This window comes from Microcebus murinus, chromosome 8 (genome assembly GCF_040939455.1).
Source record: "Microcebus murinus isolate Inina chromosome 8, M.murinus_Inina_mat1.0, whole genome shotgun sequence".
Lineage (NCBI taxonomy): Eukaryota > Metazoa > Chordata > Mammalia > Primates > Cheirogaleidae > Microcebus > Microcebus murinus.
The window spans coordinates 33924287-33939510 of record NC_134111.1 but is presented as its reverse complement, the minus strand read 5'-3'; the positions used below and the strand labels follow the sequence as shown (position 1 = coordinate 33939510).

The 15224-nt window shown below is 39.1% G+C and overlaps 1 protein-coding gene and 1 pseudogene across 16 annotated transcripts in view; one reads left to right on the top strand and one right to left on the bottom strand.

Annotated features, from left to right (window-relative positions):
- The window catches only part of FMNL2 (formin like 2), a 302649-nt gene that overhangs the window by 82420 nt on the left and 205005 nt on the right, over positions 1-15224 (bottom strand). For 10 of the 16 annotated variants that reach the window (XM_020288456.2, XM_020288451.2, XM_020288458.2 and 7 more), the window contains exons 5-7: positions 4648-4731; positions 1717-1749; positions 1451-1603 (exon numbers count right to left, since the gene is read on the bottom strand). In XM_020288456.2, the coding sequence (XP_020144045.1) occupies positions 1451-1603; positions 1717-1749; positions 4648-4731 (270 nt within the window). The remainder of the gene's footprint in view (positions 1-1450; positions 1604-1716; positions 1750-4647; positions 4732-15224) is intronic. The other 6 variants (XM_020288457.2, XM_020288464.2, XM_020288462.2 and 3 more) reach the window with 1 other exon arrangement.
- Positions 380-712, top strand: LOC105879595 (large ribosomal subunit protein eL33 pseudogene; annotated as a pseudogene).

The window sequence follows — 15224 nt, the reverse complement described above, 5'->3', positions numbered from 1 at the left end:
CCCACGATGATCCTAAACACTCAGAGAAATAACATCCCCTTGCCAGATCATGCCTGAAATAAGTGAGACAAATTTTGCAAGCTACAAAGGGTAAGAAACATTTGGGAATGGGGACCTTATTAATAATATTTTACATTAAACTCATGGACCATAGAAACCTTTATACATTTGCTTTAGATGATATCTCTATCTTGACAGGTGGGGGTTTTGATTTATGCAGCTAAGTGCAATTAACTGTAAGGGCAGTGTCTGGCAAATGATAGAAGCTCAAAAATATTTTTCAATAGGAGTGAAATGGGTGCACTTTGTTCATCTGCAGTTACCCATGAGGCAGTGGTTCCATTAGGTCTGCTGGGAACAGGACTTCTAAAAGGCAGACATGTCTGGAAGGCTGTGGTCCAAGGCCATTTTTGCTGGCTATAAGCAGAGTCTCTGGAACCAAAGAGAGCACACAGCTCCTCTTAAAATTGAAGGCATTTACGCCCAAGATGAAACTGAATTTTATTTGGGCAAGAGATGTGCTTATGTATACAAAGCAAAGAACAACACAGGGACTCCTGGTGGCAAACTAAGCAAAACCAGAGTAATCTGGGGAAAGGTAACTCAGGCCCACAGAAACAGTGGCACAGCTTGGGCCAAATTCCAGAGTAACCTTCCTGCGAAGGCCACTGGACACAGAATCTGTGTGATGCTGTACCCCTCAAGGATTTAAACTCATGAAAAGTAAATAAATAAAAGTGGATTTATGCTCTTCAAAAAAATATATTTTTCAATGAGTGAATGGTTGTAGGTTTGAGTGAATGAACGGCCTCAGCACTATGACACCCATTACTGGAATAGGTGGCCAGCACCAGTCCTCCCTTGGCATGGTAGTATTTCAGCCAGGTGAGATTAGAGATGGAATCCTTAGGAGGAAATGTGAGGTTGGCAATTGAAACACAAATAAGCCAAGGATCACTGCTCAAAGGCATCTCATTAGTAAAGATGATCACTACAGCATTCTGCACCTATGACTAAGAAAACACCCACAGAGCACACACCTGAGCTGCCACCAGGGTAAGGGAAGGGAGCACAAGGCAGGGCCCCCAGAACCTCAGATCTCACCGTGCTGCCCCTACCCTGGAAGCAGCATCTACATCAAGATGTCGACATCGCCCTACTTTCCAAAACTTATCTGCCAACAAGACTACCCTCTTATATCATCTGGCAGCAGAATTCTCTCGACTTTCTGTGCTGAATCAAAGTATGGTGTTTCCAGAAAGTGACTTAAAGCTATAGAAGATTACCCAAGGGAAGATCCCAGGAACTCCTGGGACATAAACCCTCATTTAGAGTCACTGGAAAAGAGGCAAGACATGGTGATGCCCTGTCCAGGTATCACCAAAAGAAGCGAGGGACCCTCCGTCCCAGCGCATCCGACCAAAGTTGCCTCCTGACTGAAGGAACTTACCGCAGGGCGGAAGGTCTCCCGGAGCGGGAGGCACTGTTGCCCACAGGTGAGGGCAGGTTGCTCCCTCTGTGCAGGTCCTCGATAGACCTACTCCAGGGCCTTGATTTGTCCGCCGAACCGTCCATAGTACATTCCATACTTTCAAAGTCAAAACTAAAACACAAGAGAAATGTCACTTCAGACTTAAAAATTCACATTCACACACACGCGCACACACACACACACATAGATGTGCATAACTTGCTATTCCTATAATATATCTGTACCTTAGTATAGGAAGTCCTTGCCGACAAAGACACCTAAAAAGGAAATATGAAAGAATTTCTATGGACTCAGTGTTTTAGCTTCAAAAATACAGAATGACAAATACCGGGCCTGGCAAAAGAATAACGGAACAATGAACAGCAAAAATTAAATAGCGATGTATTATGTGTATTTTACTTTATTCTATATAAGGCTTGCTGACTTACCAATCGCTAACATTGCTTATGATGGAAAGGGGGAAAGATCTTACAGCTGTCTTCGTTTTAACAAGTCAATATGTTAGGCTCATACTAATTCATTCCTACCCATCAATTTTCACCGAGCATTTTCTCCTAGTGTGTTGGCAAGTGTACTTTTCCAACCATATGTGACACATCACTAGCAAAGTTATGGATTTGCTTTGATTTTGGAATCTCTTCCCAATGTGGTGCTCTTTAAAGTAAGACTGCTATTTCTCTGACATTTTTTGAGGTTATTACTCATGTTCACCACGTTAGAATAAATGGCAAGTTAAGTTGCTCATTCTTATATAGTTCAGGAACAAAGTTTTTAAACAGACAGGCTTGTGTGTTCCATGTATTGTTTTCCCCCCCTCACAAAGTCAGTAACTCTGCTTCCTCACAAAAACATTGTATTAATTGTCTCTACCCACAGTCCTACCAAGCAGCACCTGATCAGACAGATAGTTGGACAGAAGGTAGCTATACTTCATATCCTCTGGAAGATTTTACAGGAGATTGCAGAAGGAAAAGACAACAATATATATCGGAAACAAAAGCGTGACTTGCTATGACTTTGCAAAAGTTAAGACTGTCAAAATACAATATTTGAGTAGAATGTTCCTATTACATTTGTTGCCATTCTCCACCTATTAAAAACTAATCAGACGTAAAAAATCAGCATAGGGGTGTGATGACAGACAATTTTGTCACGCCTTTGGATGCAGGAAGCAATGCTGAACAGAAAAGAGGCAGAATGGGGTAAGCTAATAAAAGCTTAACTAGACAAAGCTGTAATAGAGTTGGAGCATGCAAGGCAAGTGGGCATCTACAAACCACTCACAGCATTAACGCGCTCAGCCGGCCACTCTGCAGCCCCCATGCCATTCAGCGGGTCAGCACTCAGGTGTTCCTCTCAGCCCACCCCTTACTCTCACACAACAGGAAAAGGAAGCACACACAGAAGTGAATGCTTCTATTTTAGGGCTTAGGTATGAGCCTTTTGCCTCATACTCCATCCCTGCATGTCTATGGGCTAGGAAATCGTCACATGCCAAGGAACAGCAAAAACATTTTTCAGCCCATTAGTTTTCAGAAAGAAGATAAAATTATATATCTGTATGTAATGTATTATCTAATTAAAGCAAAGCAAAAGCAAAACCAATAAGCAAAGAGACTACAGCTAACACCAAAAACAACAACAACAACAACAACAAAAACTCCCACAAAGGTACGAAATTAGGAAATCAGAGCTCTGAGTTCTGATCTTATACTCTATAGAGTATAAGAATTCTCTCAGAGTAGCACTATCTTTCCCCATTGGTCCTGTGTGACAGCACATTTGGGAAAAGTCAGTTTTTACAAGCTCTATTGTCGTGTGGGTAAAGGAATCATTAGAGCAAACAGAATACATAGCATGCTATTCTTACCTGTTATTCCTGAAATTTCTAAATCCTCCCTTAATTCCGTAAATACCACTCTCGATTTTAAAGTATGCAATAGGGTAATATTATTCTGTCTTGTCATATAATATGAAGTATAAGGGAGATTAGTAGTTTTTGATGTAATGGAGATAGATAAGAAACATCCATTAGAAGAGCATGCTATAAAAACCAGAATTATATTTCAGAATGCAATTTCTCAAGAAACTAAGAACTTGTCTGTTGGTTTTCTGAGTCTATTCCATATACTATATGAGAGGTATTAAAATGGAAACCTATCCAAGCCATTTCATTAATAGTTTAGTTTCTGCATCTGTAAGGCAGAGATGATTACAGCTTTTGTCTCACAAATTCTCAGAGAAGGAATGAGGATTATGAGATAGCATCTGGTTGGGTTTTAGAACTCTTTTGGAATGAAGCACTATAAAAAACAAGTTACTGCTTTTAAAAACAACAGTGGGAGAGAAAAAATACCACGTAGGCCGAAACATCTTCCAAATTAAAAATATACTATTATCGCCTCAATCTGTGTGTATGAAAGTGTATTTGTGGATACTAGAATGTTTTTTGATTAAAGGAGAAAATGTGGAGAAGAGAACGTCCCATTCAAATGTACTCTTTCCAGTCCTGTTGTAAAACATTCCAGGAGCCAAGAAAATGAGAGAATTTTATGAAATAGAAAAACAAGGTTAAGAAACAAAAACAAAAACAAACAAACAAAAAACAATGTTAATAAGTTGATTTTTTTCCTGCTCTGACCCATTCATTTTTCCCCCTCAAAACACTACAAATATATATCAAGTAAAAGGAACAGCCTCTTGCTTACCTCTTCCTCCAATGTCACTGTTTGGTAGCTATTTCTGCAATCATTTACGAGCATATACAAAATACACAGACACCATTTTTAAAATAAAAAGGGAGTCACTCTTCTGCATCATCCAACAATATATCAATCATATACCCCTTCCAACAGCTGTTAGAGTATTCTATCATATAGATATATGTAACCTAAGCTCTAAAGAAAGTACTTCTTCTCAAAATCAGAGTTCATCTAATGGTGATTTTTACTCACCTGTTTCATTTCTGCCTTAAAGGTATTTCTAATACCAATTATGTGATTTGTTTTAGTTGCCCACACAGAAACGACCCTCCTTAAACCCTACCACATCTGCTGCTGGGTTTCTCCCCTCAGTGCAGTGTATAATTTCACCACTGAGTTCCATCTTCTGTGACCACATAAAATTCAAATGCAAGCAAGCCAAGTTTTACTTACGTTACTGAGTACTGTGCAAATGACAGATATTCCACTAGAACATCAAGACCCTTGTTTTCTTCATTCAAAAACTCTCTGACCCATCTGTTGAAAAAAATAATAATCATTGGAGAGGTTGATCGCATGACCTGCCATGGAAAGGTCACAGTGGAAAGTTTTTTTTTTCCACAAGATACGTTCATTGCCTGAAAGGAAATACAGAGGAAGGCCTATATATTCACACAAGGTAGAAGCTTTTCAGGTATGGTAACTAAGAAAAGTATAAAATTTCAATATGTGAGAATAAGTACTAAATATTGCATGTTGCCATCTTTACATTGTACTGCTTAGGAGAATTAAGACAACCTATAAGAAACTTCCTAAAAAGAAATGAAAAAGGTACTTGCTAAATGTACTCTTCTTTCCACCCCAACTGAGCCACAGCCTGTGTGTTGAAGGAGGCAAGACCACACAGAAATGAGGCAGACTGGGGACATGACAATGTAACCACTGAACTCCAGGCAGGACTCCAAATCTACGCTCAACTCCTCCTTGGCACACTGAGCTACAGAAACCACACAACCAGCCAATGGGAGACCAGTGTTTATGGGCTTCTAGAAATTCAATAGGGATAATGATTTACCTAATTTTTTCCATGAACGTTTAAACCTTTTTAAAAGTTGCAGGCAACCACATACCATCATCAAGGTCAACACATGACAAGTATTAGGTTTTTTTAAAAAAAATTCACTTTTAAATAATACCACTTGAATAGTACTCAACAGTTCACTGAGAAAGTTTACACATTTTTATTTGTTCTTCCTAACAACTCCAATAGAGTAGTCAAATAGAATCTTTAGGTACTAAAAATAAATATCTTTACCCCATTTTATAGATTTCTTCCAGTGCACTCAACTTCAAAGAACATGAGGTACTTGATTAAACCTTCTCTAAGTTTGAAACTCCAACAAATAAGTCAAAAAGTTAGCTACTATCACTGAAATGACACCTGAGGTACATCTGTCAAATGTATCCCAAAATGGTTGTTTTCCTCCATGAACACCAAGCCAAAAAGCTTGACCAGCTATGGATATGACAGCAACTATGGAAGCCAGTTTAGCTAGCTGTTAAAACAACAGCAGGACAATACTTACCACATGTCCTTTAAGAATGAGCAACTCTTTGGGATGTTTTTGTTTTTTAAGACAGTCTTACTCTGTTGCCAGCTAGAATGCCATGGCGTCATCATAGCTCACTGCAACCTCAAACTGCTAGGCTCAAGCAATCCTCTTGTGTCAGCCTCCCAAGTAGCTGGGACTACAGGTGTGCACCATCAACCTGGCTAATTTTTTCTATTTTTAATAGAGAAGGGCGTCTCACTCTTGCTCAGGCTGCTTTCAAACTCCTAGCCTCAAGCAATTCTCCCACCTTGGCCTTCCAGAGTGTTAAAATTATAGGCATGAGCCACCATATCTGGCCTGGGATCTTTCTCTTAAAGGAAGAAAAATCCCATGGACTTGTGAGGCCTGGTTCTTAAATATTGTTATTCGAAGTATTTTCTTTCTTTCAATTTTTTTTTCTTTATATTTATAGAGACAGGGTTTCATTCTATCACCCAGGCTGGAGCGCAATGGTGTGATCATAACTAACTGCAGCCTCAAACCCCTGGGACTCAAGGGATCCTCCCACCTTGGCCACCACCTGCCCGCTACAGGTACATATCACCACCCACAGCTAATGCTTCTCTCGTTTTTTTCTTTTTCTTTTTTTTTTAAATAAATGGAGTCTCACTACTATGTTGCCCAGGCTGGTCTCAAACTCCTAGGCTCAAGTGATCTTCCTGGCTCAATCTCCCAAGTTGCTGGGATTACAGATGTGAGCCACCACATCCAGCTTGGACTTGTTTTTTGTTTTATTCTCAAGCTCATTCATTTACAGTCCGGTCATCTCCATGATGTACACTCAGGTCTACACGCAGTACCAGGAGGCAGCATAGTGGGAAAAGCAGAAAGCTTGCCTTGTATTTTTCCCCAGTATGCCTCAGACAGGCAACCACAAAATGTATGCAATTAACATAGCTGTGTGTAAGCATGTAACATTTAATTTAAAAGAGACCTAGAGTGGCAACATTGGCAAAGAAACCACCACCTGGTAGGTCTCACAAAGTGGCTTTGAGATCTATACTACCAGGACTGGCTTCTGTTTGAGGCTAAAGTTTCATTTCAAAACAGTTATATAAACAATCTCACAGCATCCGTTTCTACATACTCATTTTTATTTGATTTATTTTAATGATTCTCTATGCTGCTAGGTCTCAGGAGACATTGATCATTTTCAAATGCTAGTAATTAGAAGCTTAGAAATAGTCAAGCTTTTGGCCGGGCGCGGTGGCTCACGCCTGTAATCCTAGCTCTCTGGGAGGCCGAGGCGGGCGGATTGCTCGAGGTCGGGAGTTCGAAACCAGCCTGAGCAAGAGTGAGACCCCGTCTCTACTATAAAATAGAAAGAAACTAATTGGCCAACTAATATATATAGAAAAAATTAGCCGGGCATGGTGGCTCATGCCTGTAGTCCCAGCTACTTGGGAGGCTGAGACAGAAGGATTGCTTGAGCCCAGGAGTTTGAGGTTGCTGTGAGCGAGGCTGACGCCACGGCACTCACTCTAGCCTAGGCAACAAAGCGAGACTCTGTCTCAAAAAAAAAAAAAAAAAAAAAAAAGAAATAGTCAAAAGAAATTTTTTTCTTTTTTTCTTTTATAACAGGCAGGAGACTTAAGAAAGGGTGGAACTATCCAAATCTGATGACTAGTTGCTCTTTAAATTCAAGCCCCTTTGCCTCTTTTAAGCTTTTCCATTGGTCTAAGCCCATGGTCTGCATACTTTAAATTGGACCTTGGTGGTGGGTATCTTCTCAACACAAAAAATAACCACAGGAGTCCTGATTTTTCAAGGCAGACTCAGTTTCTCCTATTCTATCTCAGTGGCTCATAAGAACATATTTGGAAGTTGAGAGAAACAGCCATTGTAGTTCTTTCTGGCTAATTTTCTAGACATTGCCCCTAAAGATACAAACCATCCAGAACACACTCAGTACCTACCATTCTGTCAATCACTGGCACCTTCATCTCATGTAGAAAGTTGAGCCACAAATGAACTGGACAAGAGGCAAATGATGCACTGATTTAAAACACTTGTTAAAGTAGGACATAGCCAAGTATAGCCAGAGCTACGATTTTCTTAATATGCATATATTTTGATGCAGGCATAAAGAGTATTAATTGGCTTCTCTTTCCTCACTTCAACGTCCTTATCAGTGCCCCATCTCTACTTGCTGACTTTGCGTGAAAGTGCCTTAAAGACAATTTTCAAAGTGAAAGGTAGGACTGTCCGCTGCTTACCTCCTCAAAAATCAGCTAAGAGTGCAGGCAACATGTCCTGCCTTTCGCTTAATTTCATGCAGTTAACATCTTTTTCTAAGCTACAAGATCCTCCCTGGGTCTTTTTTTTTTTTTTTTTTTTTTTTTTTGAGACAGAGTCTCACTTTATTGCCCAGGCTAGAGTGAGTGTCGTGGCGTCAGTCTAGCTCACAGCAACCTCAAACTCCTGGCTCAAGCAATCCTCCTGCCTCAGCCTCCCAAGTAGCTGGAACTACAGGCATTCGCCACCATGCCCGGCTAATTTTTTGTATATATATATTAGTTGGCCAATTAATTTCTTTCTATTTATAGTAGAGACGGGGTCTCGCTCTTGCTCAGGCTGGTTTCGAACTCCTGACCTCGAGCAATCCGCCCGCCTCGGCCTCCCAGAGAGCTAGGATTACAGGCGTGAGCCACAGCGCCCGGCCTCTCCCTGGGTCTTTGATCTTGCCCCAACACCTCTAGGTGAGTTAGGAAAGAATGAGATAAATCCTCTAGTGCTGGCTACCTTACCCCTTTTATCAAATGACATCAGGTTAGCAAAAGTCATTTCTACAATAAGGGCATGGCTTATAAGAAAAAAGGAGCCCTCACTCTTCCACTGTCATCCTGGTCTCTATCCCTTCCCTGTTTAGGATATTCTGCATGGGAGAAAACAGAGTTGAAAGTGATCTTCTAAGGAAATCAAAAAGGAAGGAAGGAAAGAAAATAGGCAAAGATGAAAAAGGGTAAATTTCAAAGCAGTATTTTGAATTTAAAAGCATTAGAAGAATATGGATGCCTCATTTTTCAGGTTTATGCAAACGATCATGCAATGACTATAGCATCTATTTACGGTTCCTGTAGCAAATTATTTCCATTTTCACCTCTGTGCATGCTACACACATATTTTTACATGTTGCCAATAGGCAAACAGTTTCAAATTGGGTGATTATAGGCTTTGGAAAGTAGAATTATTTCCGATTCTGACAGCATGGGTACTTCCTGAGTGCCTCACAGATTCAATGTAATTACCATATGTTGTAAATTTTAAGGTAGGCAAATTCTAAATCAGATGCTTAGGAGCTGGAAAAGACACAGATGATGAAAAAAAGCTCTGGAAAAAACTGGATTCAAAGAAGGGATGTACGTGCAAATGCCAATAGTCATTATTTTATTATAGACTGGTCATAGCTGTATTTCAAAGTTTTGTTCTCTCTACCTCCCCAAATCTTAGAATCTCGTTGCCCTCTTATGAAAAATTGAGTCTTAAGGTACCTTTCTGGCTTTCAATTTCTAAGATCAAGCAAAGTGGCCCAAAGATACACAAGAGAAAGAGGCAAACAGTGAATTCCGTCTGCCAGTTTCCTTTAGAGAAAGTTGCTGAAATATCATGAAAAGCAAGAGTAAGAAGCATCATTCGGATTCAACACTAGTCACCAAATCTACTGTTACGCAGTGTTGCAAACTGGTTCTCAAAGTGTAGCCCACATGCCACTAGGGGTCCCTGAAACCCTCTCACGGCATCTGCAAGGGCAAATCCATTTTCATAAAAATATTAAAAGGTTAGTTGTTTTCGATTTGTTGACACTGACACTCATAGTGCAAAAAGAAATAGTAGATAAAACTGCTGCCACCAAATAATACGTTTATTGTATCCTTCACCCCATGCACTCAGGGGAGGGGGAGAAAGCCAGCTTCAGTTAAGAATGGCCTTAGTTTTTCTCAACATAGTATTCCTGGCAATAAAAAATAATAAAATAAAATAAAAAAAGAAGAATGCCCTTAGTTAAGCAATAAAAATTATTATCATTATTATTTTTGGAGACAGGGTCTCATTATATTCCCCAAGCTGGAGCACGGTAGCTATTACCAGGCACGATCATAGCTCACTACAGCCTCGAACTGTAGTGAAGTGATCCTCCTGCCTCAGCCTCCTGAGTAGCTGGGACTACAAGAACATGCCACCACACCTGGAAAACTTATTGATTTTATTAAAGCTTGTTCCTTGATTACACATCTTTTTAATTTTCAGCGTGACAAAATGGGAAGCCCACATAAAGCACATCTGTTGCCCACCCAAGTATCATGGTCACGTCTTGAGGAAAACCATTTGTGCAACTGTTTGACTTGCAAGCTGAAGTAGCCATTCTTTCACGTAATGTCAATTTACTTGTAAAAATGACTGTCAAACTATGATAATTCAGTGTGGGGTATCTGGTAGGCACTTGTTCAAAATGAATTAAGCCTGTCATTTCAGGGAAAACAACAGGCAGTATTTGTTGTCAATGACAAACTGAGCTTCCAGACAAAAGCTAGAATTTTGGAAAACCTATATTCACCACCCTCAGTTTGAAATCACTTCCCAATACTCAAGAATATTCTGATCAGACTGGCGATTATTAACAAATGCAAATTTCTTTAACATTGTACAGTGATAAATTTCAATATTTGAAAGATCAAAATAACTTAGTGAAACGATGTTTTCCAAATGACCAAAGCATGATGTTAAGAAATCATGCCACAAGATCATGCATGGGTAAAAAGATGCAATCAATGTATAAGGAAAGTATAGTGGGTTTTAATATGACAGAGCACAAAAAGTTCATTGATATGGTTTTGGACTCTACATTACAACCACCTTTAAGAATTTATTACCACTTTTTGGGCAGGGCGCGGTGGCTCACGCCTGTAATCCTAGCACTCTGGGAGGCCAAGGCGGGCAGATTGCTCGAGGTCAGGAGTTTGAAACCAGCCTGAGCAAGAAAGAGTGAGACCCTGTCTCTACTATAAATAGAAAGAAATTAATTGGCCAACCAATATATATAGAAAAAATTAGCCGGGCATGGTGGAGCATGCCTGTAGTCCCAGCTACTCAGGGGGCTGAGGCAGAAGGATTGCTTGAGCCTAGGAGTTTGAGGTTGCTGTTAGCTAGGCTGATGCCATGGCACTCATTCTAGCCTGGGCAACAAAGTGAGACTCTGTCTCAAAAAAAAAAAAAAAAATTATTACCACTTTTTGAATTTTGGTATACCATCCAAAAGAGAATATCCATAATGGTCTAGACCATTAAAAAACTCCTTTCTGTAAATGTGTATATGTGTATGGCCAGATAGTTTTCATATACATCAGCCAAAACAACATATCATGGCAAAGTGAATGTAGACACAGGAGCATGCATCTGCCTTCTATTAACCAGACACTGAAGAGATTTGCAAACATGGAGAACAATGTTATTTCTGCCAATAAATTTTTTTTGCTTTGGCAAATAGTTATTTTTTATGAAATCATTATGTTAATGTTTACTGTGCTAATATTTATGATAATATAACATTTATTTATATTTATACATTTAAATTGATATTAAATATTGAATTTTATTAAACACATTTAAAATTGATCAGTTTTAATTTCTAATATGGTAAACGTTAATAGATTCAACCCACATACACAAAAGCTTATTGGGATTCAAACATAACTGATGAGTACAAACGGTTTCTGACACCAAAAAAAATTGAGAACTCCTGGTTTACATGATGGGCTTTAGATTTGGGCACATCTACATTCAAATCTAAGGCTTCTCACTTGTGTGGATTTAGTAGCTGACCCTCAGTATTCTCATCTGTAAAATGGGGGTCCAGAGGTAAAAGGCAACAATAGAAAGATTTTTGCAAAAAACAAACAAAATAATACATTTAAAGTGCCTCACATCGTGCTTAACAAATGACAAAATGATTATGATCTTGATGATTTACAAAAAAAGCACCATCTAGGAATAAATCACAGGTTTTGACGTCATACACATACACGCATTGTAATACGCATACACGCATTGTAAACATCTTAAAAGCAGCCTTAGTCACTCTCCTGCCTTTCCTCTGTTGGCCCGGGTCAGCCAGCACTGACTCACAAAGAAGCCTGTCAGTCCAGGAGGGAAGACGTTCGCTAAGCAGTTCCTCAGCTCCTTCCCTTGTCTACAAACCTCCTCCCCTCCTTGCCAACTTGCCACACTCCTCCTGCAATCTCATGCCTGTTCTCTCAACTCCCCAAGGAGATAAAAGTGAAATGAGGATCTTTCAGGACTTCTGCGCCTTGCACTCAGGATAAAAATTTTCCATCATCATAGGCAGTTTTACTACAATAAATAACCTGCAAGGAGAGACAACCTACACCTCAGTTTCACAGAACAAAGCTGATGAATCTATCCAGCTCACCCTCACCACCACTCGACTCCTATCACCCTGACATCCAAAGCATCGTGACAGCTGCCTACTCACGTTGCACAGCCAGTGGTTCTATCAGTGCACGCTTCATATCAAGGGTATTTCAAGAGCTTAGACAAGTCATAATCCAATTCTCCTCTATTATTACAGTTCCTAAGAGTAAGTGAATGGGATTATTTCTAGCCCAATTCTTACTTCAATTTGGCTCAAAGAAAATTAATTTCCTTTCTCAGAAGACTGCTCCATTTTATAGAGTTTTCGGCTTATATCAAAACTCAGAACAAACCCTTTGCTTGACAAAGCTGCAGCTTAGAATGTTATCTTGGTAATGCCCAAGATTTTAACCTTGAAATGCAAAAGCATGTGCCAAGAATAATTTTTTAAGGAGAAGTAGATTTTCAATGGAATCCCTCATTTTAATTTCTGGGAATCAAAATCTCCTGGGTCAGGGTCATGTGAGATAGAGGAGGTAACCCTCTCTGCCTTAGGGAATTCGTTAGAGATACATACAATATTGCCAAATTATTAGAAGATATTATTTGGAACAAGCATAACAAACAGCTATCATATATTGTGTAACTACTACATATCAGATTCAATATTAGGTCTTTATAAATTATCTCATTTAATCCTTACAACAGTCCTTGAGGTAAGAAATCTTATCCTCGTTTTATGGATGACAAGTTAACTTAGGTCACATAGTAAATACAGAAAACTTATATAACTTATCTAAGGTCAAATAACTAAAAAGGGGGATGGCAAAAATTTGTATCAAGATCTCCTTTTCCATAAAGCAAATGGGCACTGAATTATCATTTTATTATCGTAGCTTACAGAATGCAATAAAATATATGGATTCCTTATATACTCGCATTCCAAGAATTTATCACAGTAATTGATTCTTTTCATCATTATTGAGTAATTCTTCAGAAGATTTCCCAATCAAATGAGATCAAACCAGTTAGTTTACATAATGAAGAGTCCGGTTCAAGTTTGGGTTTTCAGGACAAGCAAAATAAAGTCAAAATCTTGGTGTGTGGTTTCATTCCATATAAGTTTATGCTAGTAATTGGTTGCACACAACCAAACAATGCATCTCCATGAATTTTGCTGCTACTAAAGCCAAAGCTTTCGGAGTGTCTCACACAGGTGGTGGGCAAGGGAAAACCTCAGCTGGTGAAGATGAAATAAATCTAAGAATCTTTCAATACACCTATACAGTATCCTAAATAAGCAACCACTCCAATTGCTTGCAGATTGCACTGGCTTCAACCCAAGGAGGGCTCTTCCATTCAGCGAACTCTGTATCGGAAATGATCATTTTGCTTTGGTATTTGACGGTCAATTTCACATTATTTCAGCAATATTTGAAGAAATGCTTTTTGACAATTTGTAGAAATCCTGGCTGCAGTTCATTCCACCATTTTCAGTCAAGAAGTGCCACGGGCATATTAGGGTTGGGCCATTGCAAATGGAATCCAGTTCCTGATCCATAAATATTGAAAAGTATCTGAATTTCCTAAATTTGGATGCCCAACTGTATTAAACTACTACCACCTTCACCCCCAATAGACAAGCCTCACTGCTTTGATCCGAGAACCCTGATTATCTTATTTCCTTCCAGAGAGAGAACAGCTGCCAGAATAAGCTACATAGGAAAAAGGACAGAGCATTTTGAGCCAAAACACCTGGCTCTACAGCTGTTGACTTTGCGCAATGTGCAATTTACTCACCTTCCCTGGTCCTTAATTATCTTAATCTATATAAAATGAGGGATTAGGCAATCCTTAATTTCTCTTCTAGTTCTAAAATCAAGATTCTATGATTCATTGCTCTATAGACCAATTTCTAGGACAAAAGCTAGAATCACTTCATTTCCTGAACCTTTTATTCTCAAGTTGAGGTTATCCTTTAGAAAATGAACAAACATTCTCATCCTGGCTTCACTTAAAAATCACACCAGCATTTCTAAAATTTAAAAAAGCTTATTCTTACATAACTGTGCTAATTAACCATTTGAATGGCTTATACCAATCATAGTATGAAGTAGAAATAAACTTAATAATTTAAGCAAAATGATGTGCAGTAGGTCCTCGAATAATGGCATTTCATCATAAAAATGATGAGAAAAACATGCCATTTGTCTTAATGTCAGGTTCTAAGAACCTATCGATGACATTGACACATTGACATTGACACATATTGTACTGTATTTTACAGGATTACTGTATAAAACTGAAGTGTTTCAAAATACATATAAAACTTTATTTCCAATAGATCTGCAAAGAATGTCACAGGGGAAAGTTCTAAAAGATCTGAAAGTCTACAATCCTTTCTTCATAAAGCTCAAAGAATCAAAACCAAAAGGGGTTAAATAAACTTGTTAAAGAGGTACTTGGGGCAGAAATAAGACTGACTACAAAATACAATACCTGGTATCAGTCTGCCTTGGAGATAAGCCATCTAGTTTTAAGGTACTGTGCAATTATGTCCCCTAGGGGCCAACAGAGAAAGTGTTAAAGTTATACTTGCCCAAGGCAAAGCAACCACAGCTTGTTGCCTGAAAGAAACCCTCAGAAATGCTTAGTGCAGAGATTCCTGGACTTTGTTGTCGAAGAGTGAATTTACACTTCACGGTCCTGAGATTTTGAGATGTATGAAAAGGAAACTCAGAATGTGTTCAAGTGCAACGAGGTGAATTGGGTGACATTACTGCATCTTCTGTCCGCTTCTGGCCAGACACCAAGAGAACTGAGGAAAGGGATATAAGCAACCCCAACCAACCAGCTTGGAGAGCTACAGTGAAGGCTTACAGATTTTCCAGGATCTCAGTCTACATCTACTACTGGGATTCCTGATTTGCCAGAGAATTGTTATGCACACATGAAACCAAGGCACTTACCATGAAGTGTCCGTATTTACTGCATCCAAGAAAAGAAATACAGAGTTGTTCTAAATACTCCAAATCAAGGGCTTTATCT